The 25,803-nt window shown below is 36.8% G+C and overlaps 1 protein-coding gene across 1 annotated transcript in view; it reads right to left on the bottom strand.

The window, feature by feature from the left end:
• Positions 1-25,803, bottom strand: part of LOC140245174 (prolow-density lipoprotein receptor-related protein 1-like) — a 212,964-nt gene that overhangs the window by 135,130 nt on the left and 52,031 nt on the right. Inside the window, 4 exon segments of the mRNA XM_072324772.1 lie at positions 1,218-1,343; positions 5,343-5,471; positions 7,712-7,855; positions 11,336-11,461. Of these exon segments, the coding sequence (XP_072180873.1) occupies positions 1,218-1,343; positions 5,343-5,471; positions 7,712-7,855; positions 11,336-11,461 (525 nt within the window).

Raw genomic sequence — 25,803 nt, forward strand, 5'->3', positions numbered from 1 at the left:
CATTACTGTCTACCATCATAATCTCCTTGTCTTGTCAATCTCTTCACTTCATCATCATGCCCAACAACCTCTTCCAGTGTCTTCTTAGATTTTATTAGTACATCATTCAGTTCACTCTCTTTTCCCTTTCCCCACATACCTATGTGACTCTATTTCCAAATAAAAACCAAGACAAAGTCTACGTTCATCATCAGGTGCACTGTTACTCCAAACACCCTGAATAAAACATGAATTGGGGGATCATGCTCTCTCCGATATGGGACCAAAACTGTGGAATCAGTTACCTATTCAGTTAAGCCAACTGTCATCTACATAAACATTCAAATTCAGAATATATCTATGAGCACCGAAAGGTGGACTTGTGTGCTATACAAGTAGCCGCTGCTATTATCATTATTGTTTACCCTTGGCCTTTATTCTAGTGACATACTGTACAAATGTGCATCTAAGTCACATATTGTAATCCTGACCACTAATACAACAGAGCTCAACTAGAAAGAGCTTCTCTTGTCGTAATTAAGCATAAGAGTGTTTCAAACTATACAACATGCTGGCTAGTACTAACATACCACTACTATGTTTCATCTTTAATCATACAATTTGTATGCTCAAGGCACTAGCTTTTGAGGTTTTAATAATTGAAAGCAGAAACAACTTGTTCTCAAATTGAAAAAGATGGGTGCATCATACTTCCAGGGCTGCTAACCTCTACAGATTAGAACACATACTGATGCACACTTTAATACAAAACAGTTTTTAGGCACATACCACAACCTACTTGAAATGAATGCGAGGAACTATCAAACTTTGCAAGAAAATTGGAACTGAATTTGAAAGGAGTCTGAATTTCATTTCTCTGAACTTAACTGTTACTAACTTTAATATGATTATCATAATTTTCAAACCAGAACAGAAGAACACAACTGCATGCCATTACATGTATGTAGTGTATACATGTACGTAGGTGTTTTTTTTTTTAAATAATGTAAACTAACAATTCTTCCTGTGACAGTTCTGTTTTACTTTGTTATCATTAATACAAGTTGGTCTTAAATGAATGCATTCCCAGAGACAGAATGTACTCATGACCCTCATCTACACTCCAAATTCAAAGTAAGCCTCACTCAACCCACTCCCCCCCCCCCCCCCCCCCAACAAAAAGGAGGCAACAAGACAAATTTGTCGGCAAAGTGTGAAGCAGAGAATGCCTGGCTCACCTCCAGTGGCTTCACAGCGGCCCAGTGAATGCAAGACATAACCCTCGGCACAGGAGCAGTTGTAGCTTCCCTCTGTGTTGGTACACACTTGGTCACAGGTGCCATACATATCACATTCATCAATGTCTGTCAAGGTAACCATGGAAACCAATGAGACAAGATTACCAATTGTCACAGACATCAAATTTCATACTTTTTTTCCCCCATAAGACAGCCAAAAGCCCATAAACCCACTATAACACCAATGATTCCATCCTAAATCTGTAATATACATGTATGTACTAACTACTATCAGTATACTGCATTTCTGAAATTAGTAGGTTATCATAATTTTTGCCTCAATCGTCATGCAATGAATAATTGAAATTTGATGGTGTAAGAAAATTGGAAGCAAAATTCTACAATATGAGACACGAGACATCAAAATGACCAGAAGACATTACTGTACCAAACAGCAGTTCTTGATTTTGTCATTGAAAGAAGCCAAAACTCCTGAAAACAAAAATGGTTTAAACTTTTGAATTTCAAAAGAATTTTAAACCAATGGTTGACCAGAACAGATAGCTCATTTCCTCCTAAATGTTGTAATTTCCATATGGTTTAATAATACAGGGAACATCCAATTACCACATGTGTTGTAGGCAGAAAGGCTTTGGTTTGTATTGATCTTCAAGAGGAATCACTTAAGAAACTTAAGAAACAGTCAAGTCTTATTCAAATGGAAGCAAAGATTTCACAAATTATAGTCTGAATTCAATCCTCAAAACTACTTGCACCGGAGTTTTGATGAGATCTTCAAAGCACTAAGCATAATAGCAACAGATTAACCTTTTTTTTTTTTTCTTAAAGCTACATTGTATTGTAGCTGGGTTGCTTTGTGTTGGAGTTACATAATGGATGAAAAGATTTCACAAATAATTGTTTGTGAAATCAACCGGCAATAATCTTCAGTTTTTCACCGCAATCTTACATCACTATACCATCTCCTCCATTTTCCCACTATTTGAATTTATTTCCCGCTTCTATCTTCTTCTTTTTTAATGATTTACGGACATGGTATGATAACTTACATCATTTCCATTTGATGTTGTGTCAATATCATATATTCTACTTTTAGTTTTCATGCTTTTGGATGCTGAATTTATTTCCCCTCTTCTGCATTTTTATTTTCTTGCCCGCTCTTCTCCATCTTATCATGCTCAATCCCTCACGTACAAATCTAATTTTCTGTCGTGCAATACTCTCATTTATCCCATTATTTATGCTCAGGTCTGATGTGTATTAATATCACATACAGTTGAACCTCTCGTATCCGGACAAGTCGGGACCGGGGCTCATCCGGATAAGGGATTTGGCCGGATACGGGAGACTCAATGCTTTATACATGTACATATACATACGCATGTACTGATGTAGCCCATTGTAGTACCACATGTAGTAATGTGTATACTGCAACCTTTTCATCGTTACACTCAGTAACAGACCCCAAAATAGAGGTGTATGTTAATGTTGGAAGTAATATGTAATTCATGTGTGTTTGTGTAGGAGTTCTCAAGGAGTTGGGAATCTCCCATTCCTCCCGTAATTATTTAAAAAAAAAAAAAAATCACGGCGAGATTGCGTCCGTATAATAGAGAGATCCGGATAAAGGAAGGCCAGATAATAGAGGTTCAACTGTATTTTATTCTTATGTAGGTTTATCTTATCAGTGTTATTCTAATTTCATTTATGAGTCTGATGTAAAGCAATCGCATCAACCTTCGAGCTGCTGGATTGTTATTTTATATTTGCACAATAAACCATATTGAATGAATGAATGAATGAATGAATTCAATCTTCAAGTCTTCAAGACTAACAGCACTAGAGTTTTGATGGCATTTAAAAAGCACTTGACATATAATGACAGTAGATTATCTTTTTTTTTTTCACTTATGTTTTATTGAACTCGGGGTTGCTTTGTTTTTGAAGGTTTCAAAATTGCAACCTTTCTAAAAACTGAAGTGAGGAAACAATTATGCAAGATCCGACATGCAGAAATGGTGGCGTAGTTTCACGGTACAGTTGAGACTGATCAATGGCGAACATCTCTTTGTCTGCTGTATGGTGTTAAAGTGCTTTTGAAGACCAACAAAGCATGGGTGCTGAACTCTCAATCTTTCCAGTGGGAAGCTTTCTGTGAAATAAGTAGGTCTCTTCATGCCTCATCACACCTCAATATACCCTTTGGCTTTAAAGGGGTGGGTGTAGTTTTGGTTGAGATTGGGGAGTCAGATTTCAACTTTTTGCACGAAAATGGGGAACCACGTTTGAAATATGAAAGAGCATGCAATTATAAGAGGTATTCAAAGTGTATTTGATGAAAATTGGTGTTGAAATGGTTGAGGTAGTCAAAAACAGAGTAAAACTGATATAAACTGATAAACGGTGGGTCCCACCTCTTATCAGGACCTCTTTTTTCTGGATATCTCGGTCTTTTCAAAACCAAGTTTCACAAATAACTTTGCCTTCCTCTGAAAATTGTATGCTCTTTCACATAGAAGTTTCTCATTATCTCACAAACAAGTTAGAACCTGAAGCCTCATCTCAACCAAAACTATACCATCCCTTTAAGGTATGGAGGGTTTAAAATGGCAATGCTGTTTAACCACATGGATACCTATCCAGCCATATGGCACAGTGTGTAGTTCTAACTAAAAAATTGTGCAATTCATAATCTGCAAGAAGTCAACAGGTTGATCCAAATACGTCAGGACACATATTGAACTTGCATCAGAAATCCATAACTGCTTAATCACATACATGCTAAAGCCAATCATTTATGATTTCAATACTTGTGTTTCTTTTCTGATTCTTTTTGCTTTTCATGCAGGCTAAGGTGACTAATCAAAAGCTTGAGAAATATGAGTGAAGATGGCACTGTATTCTAAAAGAAATTAAGGCTTACTGTCATGTGGATGTGCTGGCAAGCACCATTAAGATAAGGATCACATGAATGATCATCAATTCATAGATGCTTATCTCAATGAATTAACAAACCAAAATGCCTGAAGGTACAAATTACCTTTTTCTGCTCATACATAGAGTGGAATTACAAACTGGTCTCTTTAACCCTAAAAAGACTGCCAGGCTATTTTGATGCCTCGTAGGACTGGGGGGGGGGGGGGGCTCATTGGGCCCCCCCCCCCAAGATCTTGGCCGTTGACCGCATGATTGCAAGGAAAATTGTCAAGTGCGTCACCCACAAGGTAATCTACAAAACTGAATAGGTAATTATTTCACAAATATTCAAAATTATTTTCAATAAATTAATTATGCTAATTTATGCATGAATTCAAAAAAATGGCCGTAAATCTGTAATCAAAGGTCCAAAACTGCTGATTTTTGGTTTAAGTACTCTGTGAAGGATTCTTATCAAATGTACATAAAAAAAACGGCGGTATCAAAAGTTTTTTTCTTATGCATTTCATTGTTTTCAAATTTGTTATGTATTTCTTTGTTTTCGACTTTTTTTTAATTGTTTTTTTTCGATGGAAATCATCGGCGACACTATTTTGATCATAAACAGCGTGAAATTAATTGATTTTGATCAGAATAAGTAAAAATAATGATACATATATGAATTTTGGTCAGAAACAGAATTGCATTGGATCTGTACATGAAATCACGTTTGTGAGCAATTTCTGGTCTGACATGCACTTACAAAATATTGCGTAACTTCAGAACCGCGTACCCAGGCGTCGCGAATTTGGTCTCAAAAGCTGCACAAGACTTAAAAGAAAAAAGTCATAAAACGTCGCGTCGTGAGATTCTTACGTTCCAGATTTATGTCGTTTACGTTCCAGAAAAATGTCGAGGGGGGGCTTAAAAAGCCCCCCTCCCCCAGTCTTTTTAGGGTTAAAGAAAAAAATGAACACAAAAATCACATTTTGGTTTGACCAAAAAATGGGAAATTATACATACTATGCATGTTAAACAACAGTTCTGAGAACACACAATTTTCTCTGCTAAATAAAAAGAAGCAAAACATAGTAGAATTTGCAACAGTAACCAAAAAAAAAAAAAAAAAAAAAAAAACACAAACACAACAAAACAAAACATGTAAATTGGCAGCTCTGGTCTACTCACCCTGACACACAGTGGGATTATCAGGAGGGGCTTGGAAACCTTCTGGGCACACACAGAGATGTCCACCAAATGTTTCCACACACTGCTGGGATGCCCCACATGGACCACTGGCACATTCATTGGAGTTTTCTGTAATGGACACCAACAGCATGGGAGAGGAAGAAATTGAGGCATTGTCAATTTTGACATTGTCAACTGATATACGCATGTACAGAGGAGACAAGTATGTGATACATTGTAAGTTTACGTCATGGAAACCAATGTCTTCAAAACAACATCTGAATTGGTGTACAATACATGAATATGCTGGCTGTAATGTACTTGGGTCAAACACATTCTTGACCTTTCTGTATGTTGGCAAAAATTCAGAATTTGATGTGGAGCTTTGATACCCTGGCCTCTTTCAGATCATGTTCATAAAATTTTTGCTGTGCAGGCACGTTTTTGTTTGGGTTTTTTTTTTTTTTTTTTTTGCCTCTTGCAGATAATGTTCACAAAATTTTTGCGGTGTAGACATTTTGCGAGACCAGAGGCTAGACTAGTGTAAAAATAAAAGCATCATGTATATAAATACAATGTATCTTTGCTTGTTATATGTACCACTATTAAATGCTTTGATTTCACAGAATAAAAAAACACACAAAATTCATCTTAACAGGTAGAGCACAAAAATCACTTGCACAAAAATGTCTACTTCTACAGTATACATTGTAAGTTGGTCTGCTGTAGTGTAACATAAATTTAGCCAACTCAAATCCTGCAAAGAAATCTAGATAAACAACTCTTTCATCATATTAGAGTGAAAAACAGGTTCTTTTGATTTTTTTTTTTTAAACATTGCTATAAATTGAAATGTAGGCTTTCTAACTGTAGACCTTTGCTGGTTGATAACTCAACATTCTTCACCTTTATACAAAATATCATCACTTAATTACCCTTTCACACTTTATTCACTGCATATTCTAAAGACATTATTGGATTGGATAAAGCTGCTAAATGCAGTAGAAATCCACATTTTGTTAGAAATATTTCTTGCACTATAATACAATTTTCTATGAGAACTATAGAACTATGCATACTACAATGTATTTAAAAACACTGCATCTTAAATAGATCCATATCTTAAATAGATCCATCAAGATAAAACACTGAATAAATGGTAGACTGGAAGAAGCTTTTCATTAACCTCTATAAGCCACACTCACTAATATTTGGCACAGTAGCCAACCGAGTCAAGTCGGCGGAGCTATATACTCCAGGGCTTTATGTGACGTGCACTTAGTTTGCAAGCGGCAAACGAGTAAAGAGGGAAACCATCTGTGATGAAAGGGGGGAGATCCCAAGAGGCGGCACGCACTACACCTTATCAATTAACCCACTCCGTGGAAAAGCCATCAGCCCCCGTTTTGTCCTAGGGAGCGGGGTCGTTTTAGGCAAGAAAACCCTGATTTTGCCCCGCATCCCCTCCAATTCAGCAATATCTCTCGTAACCAATGACATCAATGCAATATAAGCAACGTTCAAGATGGTTTCCGGACATTTATTACGCGCACTCTCCATATAATTAAACTGGGATATTTCATACTTTAGAGTCTGTTCATCATTAAATACACACTCTTGTCATTAATCAAATACTTTGTGTCCACAATTATCCATATGGTAACCCCATAATCACTTGTGTTGAAACCATAATTGGACATTCATTGCAGGTGTGGGATTCTTGATCTTAACAGATGCTACACAATACACAGAAACTGTATATATAATTTCGTTATGAGTGCAAATAAAGGACTTCAATTTTTATAGCAGGATCAAAATGAAATAAGCGAGAGGAGCATTGGCAAGTACTGATGTTGGGTTGGCCTTTATGACTGACTCTGCTTGTAAATCTAAGTCTAGAGGAATTGACTGCACAGATGCTATTCTCACTTCAAGTTGTTCATGTATAAACCTAAAAATGTGCATGTACATGTATATCATTAACTGCTCACTGGATGAACGATGTTGCTCTGCAAAAAAAAAAACAAAAAAAAAAACACACACACACATCACTTTAGCTTCTGGACACTGGAAGTGGAATCAGTCTTTTTCAAGACATTGTAAAATACTCTTAATCAAGATACACTCACTCATGAAAGTCAAAAGTTTATTTGGTTTTAATACAAAATTGATATTATAGTATCAGAATGGTATTATTCAGACTAAATATGAAAACTACCTAAGTATGTACCAGTGATACTAATCATATTAAAGATTTATACTTTAACATACATTAGTTGTCATCAGCAAGCACACATCTAACTACAAATCATTCTGATCTTTGGAACACACAGCACTGGGAGTGTAATACTGGGAGGATTTCACAGCACCTGGATTGCAAAAAGCGCCCTCATCCAACCCGTCGAGGCAGTCAGGCACTGCGTCACAGATATGGAGGTAGCTGATGCAGGTCCTCCCATCGTGGCATTTGTACTGCAGGTCTGGCGGGCATATCAGTGGCGGTGGTTGCTGGCCTGCGTAGTCAATATAATAGTGGGCGATATGGGAAGAGGATTTGTTATTAAAGGAAGTGTGCCATGGAGGAGGTGCTCTAGATGAGTACAGTGAAAAGGAATAGAGCAGCAGAATATAAGAAGTGGTTAAGCGGCAGCAGCAGATAATCTACACACACATCACACACACAAACATATGCTATTTTTTGTATATATTTAAATGCATATTGCATATTTACACTGCAGCTGTCTACTTTTAGCTTTACAATCATGCTTTATAAGATGAGCTAAGTTTATGAAACAAGAAGTAAAAGAATAACAGAAATAAAGGGGATGGATAAACATCTTCAGCACTGTACATGCTATTTTGATTTGGTAGTGGCAAGAACTTTTTTTTTCATAATTATTTCAGGTTCACAAAGCTTTGTAATGTGCTACCTGCAATGGATTTATTAGAGTCTACTTAAAATTTCTCTCCAAGCATGAGAATCATGCCATTTTGATTTGGCAGTGGCAAGAACTTTTTTTTTCATAATTATTTCAGGTTCACAAAGCTTTGTAATGTGCTACCTGCAATGGATTTATTAGAGTCTACTTAAAATTTCTCTCCAAGCATGAGAATCATGCTATTTTGATTTGGCAGTGGCAAGAACTTTTTTTTTCATAATTATTTCAGTTTCACAGAGCTTTGTAATGTGCTACCTGCAATGGATTTATTAGACTCTACTTCAAATTTCTCTCCAAGCATGAGAATCAATCACAAACTCTACAGAACATTCAGAGTGCCAATCCAAATTTGGAATGCCAGACTGGCACAGTCAAGATGGTTACAGGTGAAAGGGATAGTGTAGTTTTGGTTGAGATGGGGCTTCGATGTTTCTAACTTTTTTTTTTTGTGGGATAACGAGAAACCTCTTATGAAATATTAAAGAGCATACAATTACTGTATAAGAGGAATTCAAAGTTAATTTGATGAAAATCGTTTTTGAAAAGGCTAAGATATCCAAAAACAGTGAGATCCTAATAAAAGGTGAGACCCATCTTTGATTAAGACCACCGTCTTCTACTTTGTTTTGACATCTCAGCCATTTCAAAACCAATTTTCATCAAATAAACATTGAATTCCTCAAATATACAATTGAATACTCTTAATTTCATACACTATTTCTAATTATCTCACCAAAAGTTAAAACCTGAATCCCCCATCTAAACCAAAAGTACACCATCCCTCGAATGACATTACCCTGAATATATCTCGAGTGCAATGTAAACATAGAGTTCTATCAAAATAGACTTGTCATTTGATAATTTGAGTGGAGCATGAACATTACAGGGCCAAAATACATGACAGCCATTGTTATAAAGTATAACAGCTCTATCAGACATGTGGGTGTGTGGGAAAGCACATACTCACAATTCCCACAATCTGAAAACATATTAAATTGCTCTACAGTGTATTTATACACTTAACTACCCAGTATAAGATAAAGTTGGTCAGCATTTGAGGTTGGTCGCAGTATTGGCAGAAAAACAATATTGGGACCAAAAAAAAATGAAAACACAGAATATCTTTTTCTTTCTTGAGAGTCTTTTTTGCTGTGCAAAAGAGCATAAAAAAGCTACATGACCCAATTTTACAAGAGGACTCCAAATACAATAGGTAAGTTTTCTTTTTCTATTTTTGTGAAAGAGAAATCTTTCCTCTGTATGACTGGATGATTAAAACTCTTTTAAAATACCTTTCACAAATCATACCTCCACTTATCATGACTGGCAAAATATTACAGAACACATGAAACCGAACTGAAGATGAAATATTCTACAGAGCGGATGCTTTCATAATATAAACAAAGCTCATCTTTTTCTATTCACAGGTTAATATAAAGTATTGAGTTCAAACTGAGCTAAGTTCAACTGAGAATGCTAAAAGATTTCAACAGAAGCCTGGCCATCATTGATGAAAACAACATACCAGTAACTACTTGTACAGTGTCCATAAGTGTCCAAGGTTACTGTAACCATCAGGGGGGCATGAACATTAAAGAAACATTGACTGGGGCACCTGTGCTGTCTAAAACCATTTTTCACAATCAAGGATTCTTCATTGGAATATGACTATTGCTTGCAAAGTAATCAAAATGTCAAATACTTGCTTGTAAAAAGTAATAGAAATCATCTCTCGTGGCATTTTTGCCAAGCTTCTACTTTTGTTCCTTGAAATATCCTACACATGTACTGATAAAAAACTTTATGTGCATAATCAAATATCTGGAAAAACTCAGGTCTGACAAAAAGAAAACAAATGAATAAAGAGGGTGAAATAATGTATTTGAAGTAAAATAATAACAATTCTGATAACAAGAGCACACATTTACAAGTGTTTCCTCTCAGGAAGCTTAAAGGACAAGTTCACCTTCATGTACATGTGGATTGAGTGAATGCAACAATATTAGTAGAACACATCAGTGAAAGTTTGAGGAAAATCCGACAATGCGTTCAAAAGTTATGAATTTTTTAAGTATCTGCGCAATTGCTGCTGGATGAGAAGACTACTACAGTGTGTGATGTCACATGCGTACAACGATATAATGAAAATTAAAAAGAGAATTTCACAAAATTTTACTTTTTGAATTAAGTGCACATCTCTTGGACTTGTTACTGATATATGTTAAGGATAATATTATTCCCCTTGCCTTCTGAAAGAGAGAAGACGAGTGTTCTTTTGTTACGCGAGAAAAGTGAAAATAAGGTGAATTTTCTTTACACTTTCTTTATACCGTTGTACTCATGTGACATCACAAGCTATAGTAGTCTTCTCATCCAGCCATGACTGAGCAGAAACATTAAGAATTCATAACTTTTGAATGGATTGTCGGATTTTCCTCAAACCCTCACTGATGTGTTCTACTAATATTGCTGCATTCACTCAACCCACGTGTCTTTGAAGGTGAACTTGTCCTTTAATATTTTGGAGAATTAAACCATCAAGTCCGCTGGGGGGGGGGGGGAGGCTCCAGGTATCATCTTCTCATCATTAAATCAGCACATCTAAATTTCCTTGCATGTCTTACATTACAGTAAGATTAGATGTAGCTAGTTAAAATCATTAAATCTCTACAAAATCAGAAAGACATGTACAAAACTTTGTCAACAGAAACAGAAATTGAAATCTTCTACCATGCACTACCAATATTAGAATCAACTACGAATTTAACAATTTGAAAAGGATTTTAAAATTTCTGCAAATGGAACAATCACATAAATAACAAATGGTTCAACTGAAGTTTGTTTTTTTTTTTCTTTTTTTTTTTCTCCACTTAATACAACACTTACAATAAATGGTACAAGTTATGATACAAAGACAGAGGCAGGTAGGACCAAACCGTTTTTATGATGGTTTCTGGGCATTGATTGGGTCATGGTGAATACAGCTCTATCATCCTTCTCAGAGCATTGATCAGTTGGTCACTGCTGACCAAACCTGTGACAGTGTAAACTTACACTCTGGCCCTTCGTCGGAGCCATCTGCGCAGTCGGGTTGTCCGTCGCACTGGTATGCCTCGGGAAGGCACACGCCGTTGCTGGCACACCGGATGTAGCCTGGTTCACAGGCACTACTCTTGTCGGCTGAAAAGAGAAGCCACAACCACACTCTAGATTACTTCATTGTAATGTGGACACATTATTCAAGTGTATTTGTGGATAAACATGGAGAATAATAATAATAATGATAATAAGCACAGCATTTGTGATGCACCATCGATCTAGTGGCCTATTCTGAGGCGCAAAGGAATATATAAAGAGAATAACATACATTGTATGGTTGTACATACGAAAGTTGAAGAACAAGGAAAGGATAGAAATATATATACCCGGTAAACAATTAAACAAATATTCAACCAAAGCAAGATGCAAACATATATGACTTTCAGATGCTTTTTAAATGTTTCAATTGTTTCTGCTGATCGGATCCTCAGTGGAAGAGCATTCCAGAGAGATTGGGTTGCAGGAATAAGAGCTTTTTCTCCAAGAGTTGAGAATGTTCTTTTAAGATAAAAAGTTCAACATATTCCCTTTTCAAAATCAATTTACAGAAAACAGTGTAGATTTGAATAATCATCAACTTCATTTACAGCATACATGTATGTACATTGCAAACACACATATATTTGTTTGTTGTTTGTTTGTTCGTTTGTTCTTATGTTCCATCTTCTATACTACGTTTTAGCGTATCATACCCATTCATTTCTATTTCCACAGTGCCATGAGTATTTTTCTTCTTTTCTTTTAGGTAGAATGAGCACTTTATAAGAGTCCAGTATTATTTTTTTCTATCAACTATATTTTTCTTATTCTGCAATTGAATTCTTAAGGTGACGTAGACAATGACCTATGGAAACACACTAATACCATACAATTTAAATCTCACTTTTTGAATAGCATTCTCAAGAAGTCACATGCTCATATGAAATGACGCAAATTAATTTTTAATTTACTTTTCAGATAATCACATGAATATTCTATTGAGACTCTAAATGAATCGATTCATATACTTATATGTTAATGAATTTGTATCCAGTAGACATTAACATATCATAGCTTAAATCACAACAATAAAAAAAAAATAAGCTGTACAGTATTCAAGGCTTCAAAAGAGTAATATTGCATTAGTATGGCATTACAATTGAACAGCGGCATAGGCTGGTCCTCAGACCTGGAGCATATGATTTGCAGCCAAAAGGCGATCACATCATTTATTCAAATAATGACATACACGCACACTTCCGGGTTTCATCAGCTAACAAGCAAGCAAGCACAAAAAAAAAAAAAAAAAGAAGAGTCCTCAGTGTAACTTTCTGCTGCCACTTCCAGGTTTCATCAGCTGACAAGCAAGAAAAAAAAAGGCCTTCAGCTCAACTTTCTGGTGCCACTTCCGGGTTTCATTGGCTAACTAGTTATAAGCAAAAAACAAAAAACAAAAACAATCAGCATAGCTTTCCGCACCCACTTCCGCGTTTCTTCAGCTTACAAGCAAAAAAAAAAAGGGGGGAGGGGCCTTCAGCACAACTTACTGGTGCCCCTTCAGGGGGTTTCATCAGCTGACAAGGAAAAAGGTAACAAGCAAAAACAAAAAAGGCCTTACCTGCACTTCTACACCGTCTGGTACACCACAAACAAAGCTTAATCTTGGGGGGTTGTTTTGTTTTGTTTTGTTTTTTTCCGGCGCCACTTCCGGGCTAAACAAAGTGGGGGGCCAAGCAGTTAGACCCTATGTATTCCTATGCATTATTCAAAGAAAGTGGGGGGGGGGGGCGGTTCTGTTTCTCGGGGAAGGAATGAATTATATTCAATATTTTGTGGGCAACGCTCAAGCTAAGGAGCAAAAAGAACGGGTGGGGGAGATTTTGCATTTTTAGCACTCAAATTCAATAATCTGATCCGACTTTTAAGGGGATATTTGAAAAATTTGTAATCGAAAAGTAGGACAAACTAATATTCAAGGACATGGCTTAATTGTGGTATCTGCAATCCATGTGTGTATCTTCATTTTGTATATACTATAAGTCTATGGGAAGTGGACAAAAGGGGAGGGTGTGAAGCTTTTGCACTTTTAAATCTGATATTCAATGATTTGGTGCACACTTCTTTTTTTTTTGGAGAGGTTTGGAATATTGTTAACTGAAAAGTAAAAAAAAAAGGAACATTCAAGGCAACGTGAATGGCTAAAATGTGGTATATTGTATTTGTCACATTCTTTACTGCATCTGCATCTTTCATATGTGTATAACTCAGTCTACGAAAATGGAAAGATATGTGAGGGGGGTATCCCCTCCCACACAATGGAGCTTTTGTATTTTTAGAACTGAAAATCAATGATCTGGTGCACACTTTGGGGGAATATTCAGAAAATGCCAAATCAAAAAGAACAAAACGTGAATATTCAAGGAAATTGCGATTGGCTACATTGTGGTGTCTGTCACCTTTTTTTTTTTTTCCTTTCCGTGTGTTTTCATCATGTACTAAGTTTATGGAGTTGGAACAAAGGGGAGGGTGTGGAGCTTTTGCATTATTTAAAACTGATATTCAATGACCTGGTGCACACTTTTAGAGGAATAAATGGAAAATGTTCAATCCCAACTAAGAAAATTGAACATTCAGGAAGTGTGTGAATGGCTAAATTTTCCACATAATGCAATTTTTCACTATATACTGTACTAATAATGAATAATAATACAAATACATGTAGTAATGATAACAAATGATAACAGTAAGATTTTCAATATGCATTTAATGTACTCCATCCCCACTGAAAACACCTCTTGATGAATATTCCATGACACTGTCCCATTAGAGGCAGAAGAAAATTATTAAAGGCATAATTTACCATTGCAGATGAAATGATATTAATAACCCTGCATTAGTGCTTCAAAATAGTTCTAAAATGTGAGTTAGGGATAGAAACAACCAATGTAAAAAATTTGAATTAGTATAATCAACGTAAAGTAATGTTAAATAATACAAAATAGTTATAATAAAAATGCTTCCAGACTAAGCTGTCTACTGTTACAGTTTATTGAGAGAAATAGTGATATCTCCTTAAATTTTAGGTTTTATTGTAAAATTCTTATGGTAGGATGTTTTGTGATACAACTGACCTACATAGGACATATGCATCAAATGTTAAATCACTGCTCCCAATAATGAACAGAACCTTTAATAGGGATCAGAAATATGGAAATATATATGAGGTGACAATGACGAAGATGATGATAAGGATAATAATATCTATAATGATGATAACAATAATAATATAATCAATACGAAGAAGAAAAAAAGAAGAAGAAAAAAGTGATAATCATAATCAGGATAAAAAGATTACCACAAATAAAAAAAATCCACGAAACCTGGGGGGGGGGGGGATGATTAGACATGTCATCCCTCCACCTTGGGAGCTGGGGGGGGGGGGGGGAGGGGAGATGCATACCCTCTAAGCCCCTACAGATGAAGAATACAAAGAATACGGATCATTTATTGGCCGAGGCGTCTGATGCAAACTTCCCAAATCCTTTCTTCCAACTTACTGCAACCTTCCTCATCGCTGACGTCTCGGCAATCAGGGTCACGATCACATCGCCATGACAACGGGATGCACTGCGTGCCATCCGCACAGGCAAACTGTTCATTGTGTTCACAGCTCACTGTGCAGCACACCATCAACAACAGGCAAGAGAGAGAAAGACAGAGGGACACAGAGGAAGGGAGGGAGAGAGAACAGATTACATTGTCAGCTGCTGCAGTCACTGGGAAAGTCATTTTCCCTAAATCATGAACTAAGATTTTACCACATGTACTTTTTCTCTGTGAAAGACACACAAAAATGGTGAACAGTGTCCCATTTGTCACAGCAGTAGGGGTCTTGCCTCATTTAACACGGGAGGATTACAACCAATTTGTGAATTTGTGAATTCAGAAAAAAAAAAAACACAGAATTATAATGGTTACTCCAAGCTCTTCTGAACTAGGTCTTTAAAGCCAGAAATTTTTGCATGCATTTTAATTTCGCAAATTTCGTGAGAGTGAAGATTAAAATGCAAGCAAAAGTTCTTCTCTGCACTATATGCACTGAATGCCAGTGGCAGTTAGCGAAAAATTAGTAAAAGATGTCATGCAGAATCAAGGTGAAGCAAAGGTCAAAGTCCCATTTAAATGAGCAGTTCAGAATCTTATGTGTACACATGAAGCTTTCCCTATCTTTTGTATCCGATATATCCCACTGACTTGAAACAACACAATTAAAGCCGAAGTCACATGCACATCAATGTACATGCTGGATCACCCCGGATCTGATCGGGGTTATCAGGGGGAGAGATCCGTGTTGATGCCTTGGGCATCCATGGAGGTCCCTTGAGGTGCGTGCAGGTCTGTGGACATCCAGGAGGCCATTACGGCAGTTTTTGGAGGTCAAAAACATCCGGCATCATCCGTGGACTGCCATGTTAGACTGCCATGCCTAGAACGATCATGTAGGCGCTGTGAGTATCCTTGGCAGTTCGTGATGGTTTTTTTTTTTTTTTTTTTATATCAAGGACCATCACGGATCATCAAGGCAGCTACACGGACCTACAAGGCAGCCACACGGAAACTACATGGACCATCATGTTCAAACACGATATTACAGGGATGAACATGAATCTGCACGGTCCCTGCATGACGAGAACGAGAAGATTGATGAAAATAAAAAATCAGCTCGCTTTTTATGTAGCGGATTTTCGTCTGCTGGCAAGGTACATGCAGCTGCTGTGTTAGTCCGTGTAGCTGTCCTGCTGGTCCATGTAGAATGTAGACGCCCTGATGGTCCGTGTGCTCTGCTGACATGGACTGTGTAGTTGCCGAGTGGGTCCGGCATGGTCCGTGGAGGTTGATGTAAGCACTGTGTAGATGCCGTGTAGATGCCGTGTAGATGCCGTGTAGATGCCATGCTGGTCTGGCCTGATCTGTGTAGCTGCCGTGTTGATACCGTGTGTACAGTCATCAGCACGCAATGACACTCCATCCAGGGCAAAATTATCCCTGAACTCCCTGGACCATTGCCGCATGTTCTGGGGATCGCCGTGTAGATCCTTGAGGATCCGTGTTTGTGTGTGACTGGGGCTTTAGCTAGACCATCACAAAACCATCCTGAAGTACCCAGGTCATGAGGGATCCACTACATGGAGATATCTGATTTATTCTGCTTTGAGCAATGATGCATAAACATTGAATCAATAAGGCGAGATGCCACACAATTATTACACATCATCAGTTTACCATCACACCACTGCGGTCACTTCATCGATGGGCAGTGGAGAAGGAGTGTTCTTGGCCACTCACTATTCTTTTCAGAGGACCGTCTACTCTGTACATATGGTCATAGAAATACCTTTGCTCCATGATGTGATCAATTATCGTCATATCACTTCAGGCCCACTTCTGAAGAATACCCTCAAAAATGCAACACTTCTTTCATGCGAGGGTTAAAAACCACTTTCTGTCCTTACATGCAGAGAATGACTGTTTTGATGTACGAGGTCAACAAGCAGCTCAAATCTGTATGGCATTTTCTCTACAAGCCTTATTACACTTTTATTCCAAATTTTCCATGAAATTACTCGCAGTGTAAAAATGTCATGCAGAATCACAGTGAAGCAAAGGTCAAAGTTCATCTGCATGTACTTTCTGTAAATACAAGGATGGCAGCCACTACTTTTGCTGATCAAGCAGTATCCACTGAGAATCTAAGTTGCAGGTGCATTATTGGTAACCAGTCTACATATGAAGAGTTTAATGACAAAATAGGCTAATTACATTCTTGTCACTTTGAAATATTTGCGACTAAACCTGCTAGAAAAGCACACAAAATAAGAAAATATGTCACATTTTTTTATCATAACTTCAAGAATAATCCTTGTTGTGCAACGAGTGAGGTATCATTGTTCAGGTTTTATTTTGCACAATCTGATGATGGAGTTACTTTAATTTTTTTTTATAGATATGGCGCTCAACTCATTTTGCAATCAAACTCTGGATATCTTGCCTGTGTCTAATTGGTCTGTAATTCCTTGCTGATTCACGGGTATGTACATATTGAAGAAGAAAGGACTGACACAAAATAATTTCATTCAAAGTAGCAAGCGTGAGGTCTTACAAGGTAGATTTTGGAAGAACAATTTCAGCACGAAATAGCAGCATATTCTTCCACATTAAGTGATATTAGTTATTGCAAATACTACACTTTTGATAAAATTCACTTATAATCAAATAAGCTGATCTGTGGATCTTCAACAATAATTGACAGTATACACATGTATGTGTCAAAAGCCAAACAGCTGACTGCAGTGGAGATGGATTTCTTGTTCCAAAAGACATATTGCTGTAGCAATAATTCGGTTCCTGTGTATATCCCAACCTTCTCTGACTGTACTTTTCACTCTGCTCTAATCAAACGATGGAAATACGATACTCGCTGTGACAACGAAATCTGTAGAGACTCTGAGGCAGAGACAATCACACACTTCCCTTCAATCTGGCAACGGGACGGCAGTAATTGAATTGGATCTTTCTTCTTCCATGTGAAACTACACTCCCTGGTGTTCTAGATGACTTGGCTTGGAAGAGTCAAATCAAACAAGCAGTGGTGCAGACTTTGTGAAATTGGACCAAAAAAAAAAAAAATGCAAAAGTTACGGAATTTTCACGGTCATACATGAAATAGTGATTTATATTGGTCACAATAGATGATATGTTGATGACTGATGATGTAATCATTTCTTCATTCTCACTTTTTTTTTTTCTGTACATAAAATCAACAAACTTCTTTTTAAAGCATAACCTCCTCCCCATGACATGCATCATAATTACATGTCAAGGTGATGCCAAAGATGTTGTGTATATGTGTGTCTTTTATACAATACTAGAGAGATTTAAAATGTTTTATTTCCTATGTTTCACATACAGCTGTGGAAATTTCAACAAAAAAAAAGAGAGAGAAATGAACACTCCATGAACATGATAATCATACTCAAGCAAGGTAAAGCCATAACCTAAACAGTGCTGCCATGGTCATATGAACCACACAATTCATTTGAAGTTTCTTAGAATATGCCAGACTTGATGTCTTTACTGACAGCCACACTAAATTTACAATCTATACAGATGAAGCCTTTTGGTAATGCTGCTTCATTCAATCAATTCAAAGGGATGGTATAGCACTGGTTGAGGCGAGGATTCACTTTTTAACGCTTTGCAAGATATTTAGAAACCACTCTGAAATGTTAAAGAGTATAGGAAAACTAAAAGTTTATTTGATGAAAATCGGTTTTGAAATGACCGAGATATCCAAAATCAAGGTAAAGCAAAGAGATCCTAATAAACGCCGTGGATCTTTCACATTTTATTAGGATAGCTTTTTTGGATATTTCAGCCATTTCAAAACCAATTTTCATCAAATAAACTGTGAATTCATCTAAGAATTACATGTTCTTTCATATTTTGTCAGAGGTTTCTCATTTTCTCACAAACACACACAAAAATAAATATAAATGCCATATAAATGCAATTATTATTATTATTATTATTATTATTATTATTATTATTATTATTATTATTATTATTATTATTATTATTATTATTATTATTATTATTATTATTATTATTATTAAAAGAAAGTTGGAAACCTGCAGCCCCATCTAAACCAAAACTGTACCATCCCTTTAAAAGTCACAAATCCTCTTTAAAATTGCAATGATCACTTTGTTCAAGAAAGAAAATCTCATAAAACATGTCTAACCCTTGTTTGGAATGATACCATGAAAGTACATCATAGAAAAGGAATAGAATGATTTTTTTTTTAATTTTTTTTTAAGTATAACATCCAAAGAGCACATCACAAAATTACTATCAATGTCTAATCCTGAAAGGTATTTGCATGGATGAATGCATGTCACACAATAATGCCAATGGGAATTTTCAAATAATTGAAAACCTAAGTCATATCTGATAGCGCTGCATTTAATTCCCATTGACATTATTGTGTGGCATGCATTCATCTATGCAAATACCTTTTAGGATTAAATGTTTAGTAATTTTGTGATGTGCTCTTTAATAGGATGTTATATTAAACCACATTCCATTCTATTCCTTTTCTATGATGTACTTTCATACAGTGTAGTATCATTCCAAACAAAGGTTAGACATATTTTAGGAGATTTTCTTTGTTGGACAAAATGATAATTGCGATTTTAAAGAGGATTTGTGACTTTTAAAGGGATGGTACAGTTTTGGTTTAGATGGGGCTGCAGGTTTCCAACTTTCTTTTGTGTGTGTTTGTGAGAAAATGAGAAACCTCTGGCAAAATATGAAAGAACATGTAATTCTTAAATGAATTCACAGTTTATTTGATGAAAATTGGTCTTGAAATGGCTGAGACATCCAAAAAAAAAAAGAAGCTATCCTAATAAAATATGAGAGGCCATGACCTTTTTGTGCACACGAATTAATAGCCAAAAGTATGACAATTTTTAACATTTGGACACACTGAACAGATTGTCCTATTTTTCCTAAACCTACTACTTTCATGAAAATGAGTATTGCTCTAATATGATATGTACAAGAGCACTTGCTATACCTTAAAGTTTGTACAATAAAAAGAAGGACACTTCAACCTGTAATGTAATACTGTACAACCCTACAACATTTTTGAAAATGAAGCTGCAGCTTTACACAAAAGGTCCAAGTTCAACATACTGTAAAAATAATGTGTGAAACAAATAAGTACATTTCAAAAGTGCAAGGAGAGCGAACAAGATTGACTGGTTTTACTAGTTTCAAAGAACCATACATCAAATGGAAATTAGACTGAACAAAACATACGCCCTGGATGACTATCTAAAAAGACCTTCCCTTTCGGCTAAATGACAGATGCACTAAAACTCTTAGGCCTATTAGGATTGTAACTGGATTTTCCTCAGGGGACAAATCATCCAAATGCCAGGCTAGAGTTGTGTGGAAAGTTATTGAAATCTGTCTCACACGCAGAGATAGCGCAGCTTATCAAATTTCATAACAGAAAACTGGCAATATAATGGGGGGAAGTACAGCCAACATCATGTCACTATGGCAACCAAAATTCAATCAAATTGTGCCTTCACAAGGACAAAGGACAAGAGACTGTCATGTCCTGAAAAAGGGCATCTGATGCAACGATGCTTTGAGTTCGCAGGGTATTCTGCACTTCTTCCAAAGTCCCTGGTGGCATTTCAATGAGTACCTCATTTATTTGTTAAAAGGTCAAGACAAGGTCTTGAAAAAAAAAAGAGCAATACATTAATTTTTCCTCATCTTCAAAGTCACCTAATCACACTCCACTCAGCAGCAGACAAAAAATGATCAGGAATTTCCAACGGAATTGTCCTCTAGTATACCCGAGGTTTGATTTGGTAAAAACTGTACACAAATATAATATCATTTGAATTGAAAATGAAAAATTTCTGATTCTTCCTCACTGCAAAGAAAATCATTATATAGTACACTAGATTTATCCACAAGCACACGTGAGTTCAGCTCATAGATAATCTTATGTCTCACCGCACACATATTTTTCCCCTGATACAATGTATGACAAAATAACTTGGCCTCCAGGTTTTCTTCTTGGCTGAGGCTATCAAAGCTACGTTTGATATTGTTGATACCAAGAATCTAATTTTAGATGTATAGTCAGCAGTGGTTGGCGTGGGCAGGTCCAAGTTATAAACGCATTTCAAAACAACTTCGCATTTATCAACCCTACAGAAACGTGTTTCTGGCTCAAAAAGTGTTTGCAATGACACTTTTTTTCCGGCATTTCAGAAACGCATCTTTAGCCCCATAATCAAAACAGCTTTGCATTTATCAACTGCCCCAAACTCCCAAACAGTTGTTTCAAAACCGTATTTCTGCACCAGAAGTGAGGTGATAAATGCATCGAGAAAGAGAGTGAGAGTTGAACAGAATGAAGGCAGGGTGCTACGCAACTTTTTTTAACCACTTGCCTGGTTGGGCAAGCAGATTGTCAAATTGTCCAAACACTTGCCCGGACATTAATCTTACTTGCCCGAAAAGAAAGTCCAAATATTTCAGCAAATGATAAAGAAAATCACTTGTTTACGTCATGGGCTTAGTAAAACATGTGTAATCATCTGCATTAAACAGCACACATTGATTTGATTTGGGAGACACTGGAATATTAACAGGCATGGTTCTTCGCTTCTTGGCGTAAGTGGTGGAAAGTTTCTGAAATGAAATTAGAGTGTGTTGCTTCTCTAAACAGTCATCTTTTGGCTTCTGTATGGCTGACTTCTAGGGTTTGGGGGGGGGGGGAGTGAAAAAAAAAAAAAAACTTGCCTAATTCGGGTGAGCACCTTTTCTCATGGATCCAAAACACTTTGCCTGACTTTGATTTTCACTTGCCCTGGGCAATTGGACAAGCATTTATGTAGCACCTTGTGCAAGATATGGACACAGAGAGAGATACAGATGAAATTACACATAAAGATTAAACTAAACCATAACTGCCCTTGGTGTGGGATGCATCATATGAATGTGACTGGCACATCCAAACTAGACATAGCAGAGAGGAAGACATGCCAACAGTAGGAGTCAGCGGCACATCGTCCCATCTGCGCAGCCAGCTTGTACAGTGATTTATCGTCAAAGTACAGGTGGAAGTTTACATAAGAGTACACATATTATATCATTAGAGGGAAGATTTATATTGCTGAGCTGAGTGTCAATGACTTGCGAACGAGGCGTTAATGAAGGGGGATGGTTCCATTGAAAGATTGATGATGTGAACCATCAACCCATCATCCTGCGTATATACAATTAAGGGAAGACATTTTTCTTTTTTTTCTTAATTCTAAGTCAGGCATCATGATTATTACAGCGTTAGCAGCTATGCTGACATCTTGGCTCTCGAGCACAAATCTCGATTCTAATTAAAGGGGAATTCCAGGCCAGTTACAAATTAGTCTGAAAAGAAAGAGTAAAAAGGTAACAAGAACAATGAATGTTGATCAAAACTGGATTAAAAGTAAGGAAGTTAGGAAATCATAAAGATTCACTGATTTTTTCTAAAACAGTTAATAAATTGTTCATGTGAATTATGCATATGTGTGAGCTCAAGATGTTATCACCTCGCAATTTTCTATTGATTGTGTACCAAAAAAAAAGAAAAAAAAATCAATTTTCTTCTTTCATAAAAGAGTAAAATATCATGGTATTCCTAACTGAATACTGAATAACTTCAAAATAAATGTGCAGTCAGATATATCAGGATTTGAGGCTGTGGCCCGATTGTGTTTGAACCAAACAGCAAATTTAAAGATTTGATGTGCAAACTATATATGGCAAGTTGTGAGAGGATGACATCATTGTCTCACTATTTGCAAGAACTGTTTTCATGGGGGAAAAAGCTAAACATCAGCTTCATAACTTCAGTGAACTTTACCCGATTTTGATCAAACTTTCACTGTTGTGCTTGTAAAATGTGTCTTCCTTTTCAAACTAACTTTTGACTGGTCTGGAGTTCCCCTTCGAGCACAGAACACTCCAAACTATATATACTATGTATATTCCAAAAACAGAAACAGAGAAGTTTAATCAAACATGGGAGAGATGGTAGCTTGACCTTCAGTGACACATTGTCACTGAAAGCGCCCCCCCCCCCCCAAAAAAAAGGAATGGAATACCATGGTAGGCCCTATACAGACAGGTGGAACGGATGGAGAATTCTTCAGAGGTTTGAGATAACAGGTGCATGATAAGGGTAAAGAGGTTGATACATAAAACATGACAGAACACACATATACATACACCTGTTGAACATCCACAGGAGGAAATCCTATCGAAGATTCTTTCTACCTGATTACTGTCACAGCTCTAGAATTGAATGACTGACCTGAAATTGGAAATTGGGCCATCCCATTGAGAGGAAACATTTAATGCTATTACTTCCTGACCACCAACCCCCAAGGGATCAATGGCCCTAGATTTAAACTCGATAAGAGCCTCATGTGCCTTGCGATAGCTATCAGCTCAGGAGCTGGGTGACATCAGGGAGGTGGAAAGTCTCTTTCCACCTCCCTGGTGACATCCAATTACCTGATGAGACCAAAAAATTTTTCACACTTACAAATAACTTGTTTGTAAATTTTTGATGTGTTCCCCAGCACATTGCATGCTGATCTTTTTAACTCAGCTGTAGTATAACATATTGTTTGCAGTTAGTAGTTGGTATCTAGCAGTTGGCACCTATACCCATTTATTCCACGTCAGAACACTCCACAAATAAACAGGTTTAGAGACATGCCTCAGAAACATAATTACAACAAAGTCCACTGCGAGTGTGAAACCTCTCTTTTCAGCGCTTACTGATTTGATCTCATCTTTTTCAGATCACCGCATCCCCAAATGGGAATCTAACTGCACAATAGAGACACAGCTGTTGTAGATGTGTGCTTCCCATTCTTCCTCATCAAACTTTTCAGTGTTTTCAATCTATTCCATATAATTCATTGCCATTGAAAGAGGATCCACCCCCCCCCCCCCCCCAAATGAACAATGATTTTGGGAAAGCAATGATCTTCCGGAAGAATGTACCCAAATGAAGGTAAGCAGGGATGATATTGAGGTTTGCTGAAAAAATTGGAAATCAAAATTTTCAGGTGATTTTGATACATAGAAAAAGCAAAAACTTGAGAAAAAACAAACTGCAATCAGATTTAAATCTACAGAATATCATGCCTGGGTAAGTTCTGCGGTAAAAGAAAAAAGAAAAATTGAATGAGCGGCTACAGTCAGTAAGAATCACAATGAAGTCTGACAAATGTGAAAACACATGCGAGTGTCATTGACCCAGCACAGGTACAATATGTACATGAAGATCAACTTGTTCTTTGAACGCCTCACTTGCTATGAACAAAAGCTCTTGAAAAAAAAAAAGGATGTTTTTTGAAGGGGGATGGCGGCAGGGGAGAATTTGCTTTAACAGCATTCTCTGGGAAAATTAACAGTTCAAAAACAGTGTCTACAGCCCCAAAATATGAGTCATGTGATTTCTTCTTTTTTTTATATCAAGAAAGAAAAGACAGGACATTTTAAATCAGTGACATTCCACGTTCAAACTAGCTTGAGGTAATGGTTTGTGCATGAAAGATTCATCTCATTATTTTACACCGTGTGAGAAAATTGATATTCAGCCATGAGGAAGTGACAGTAAGGTTCGAAACACTCGTGGGAAGCAAAATGTAATTTGAGCTCTTCCTGATATGTTTCCTCACAAAACACAAGAATAATTCAATATAAGAAACAATGTGTAACTTTCATCTGCAATGTATCAGACCATTCTATTGCCACAGCAAAGAGGCACTACATGGATGTCTACGAAGAAAGCAGATTCAGTTTTATAGACAAGATGTCATTGGATTGTCATTTTAAGTCAAAACTGCACAGGGTGGAGTGACAATTATTTTCCATTTCATTCAAGGCCACTAGAATCATTATCCTGGGAATTTATCTGACAAACACTTAAATTGCACAACAAGTTGAAGAGAAAACACGTTCCATCGCGATTAACCCAACTCATAAGATGAATGCCAACATACGTCAAATCACTAACGTAATGCTTCTAATCAAGAAAACATGGCTGCCGTTCCCATGGCGACTGACAGAACTCCGCAAGACGACAAGCAAGGGAGATGGGAGAGTTGTTTTTCTATACTGCTGTAGGCACACTGCATGGAATTCAACTGCATGGCAAACACTGTCTGTATTATCCCAGCTGAAGATATTATCCAAATTGCGTAGTACATAGAGGAACCTTTTCAACTGTCATGTGCGAAGTCTAGAGCCACATTCACACACATCCTAGATTAACAGTTCCTGAAAATCAATCTTTGCAACAAGAAAAATGTACATATATATTAAAGAACTGTTAGTTCTCATGTGACACTACAAAAAATAATCAACTCTTGAGATATGCATTGCGATGGACTAATCGACCCTGCTTGATTTGTGCCTTGTGCAGTGTGTAAAAAACACATAAAAAAAAAAAAATCCCATAATGCAACTTGCCATACATATTGGTTCCCACACTTGAGTACTTCCAGTCAATGTTCAGTCATGGTCAGGCTGTACATTCAAAAGGCTTCATGTGCAGCTCAGTGATTTGTGTGTGGGTGTGTTTTGCCTTGTGTAAATGGAAGCAGCACAAAACTGGCAACACATGCCACGAATGAGCATTTCTTTTTTCTTTTTGAAATACCAAATAAAGGGTAAAACATATCATGTAAATATACTCCCTATATCATCATAATACTTTTGGGGTATTTACAGAGTCAGTACAGGGACAAATGACAGCATACAGAAAAACCTTGTTACCCAATTGTTTTGTCCCA

The sequence above is a fragment of the Diadema setosum genome, chromosome 22, assembly GCF_964275005.1.
Source record: "Diadema setosum chromosome 22, eeDiaSeto1, whole genome shotgun sequence".
Taxonomy (NCBI): domain Eukaryota; kingdom Metazoa; phylum Echinodermata; class Echinoidea; order Diadematoida; family Diadematidae; genus Diadema; species Diadema setosum.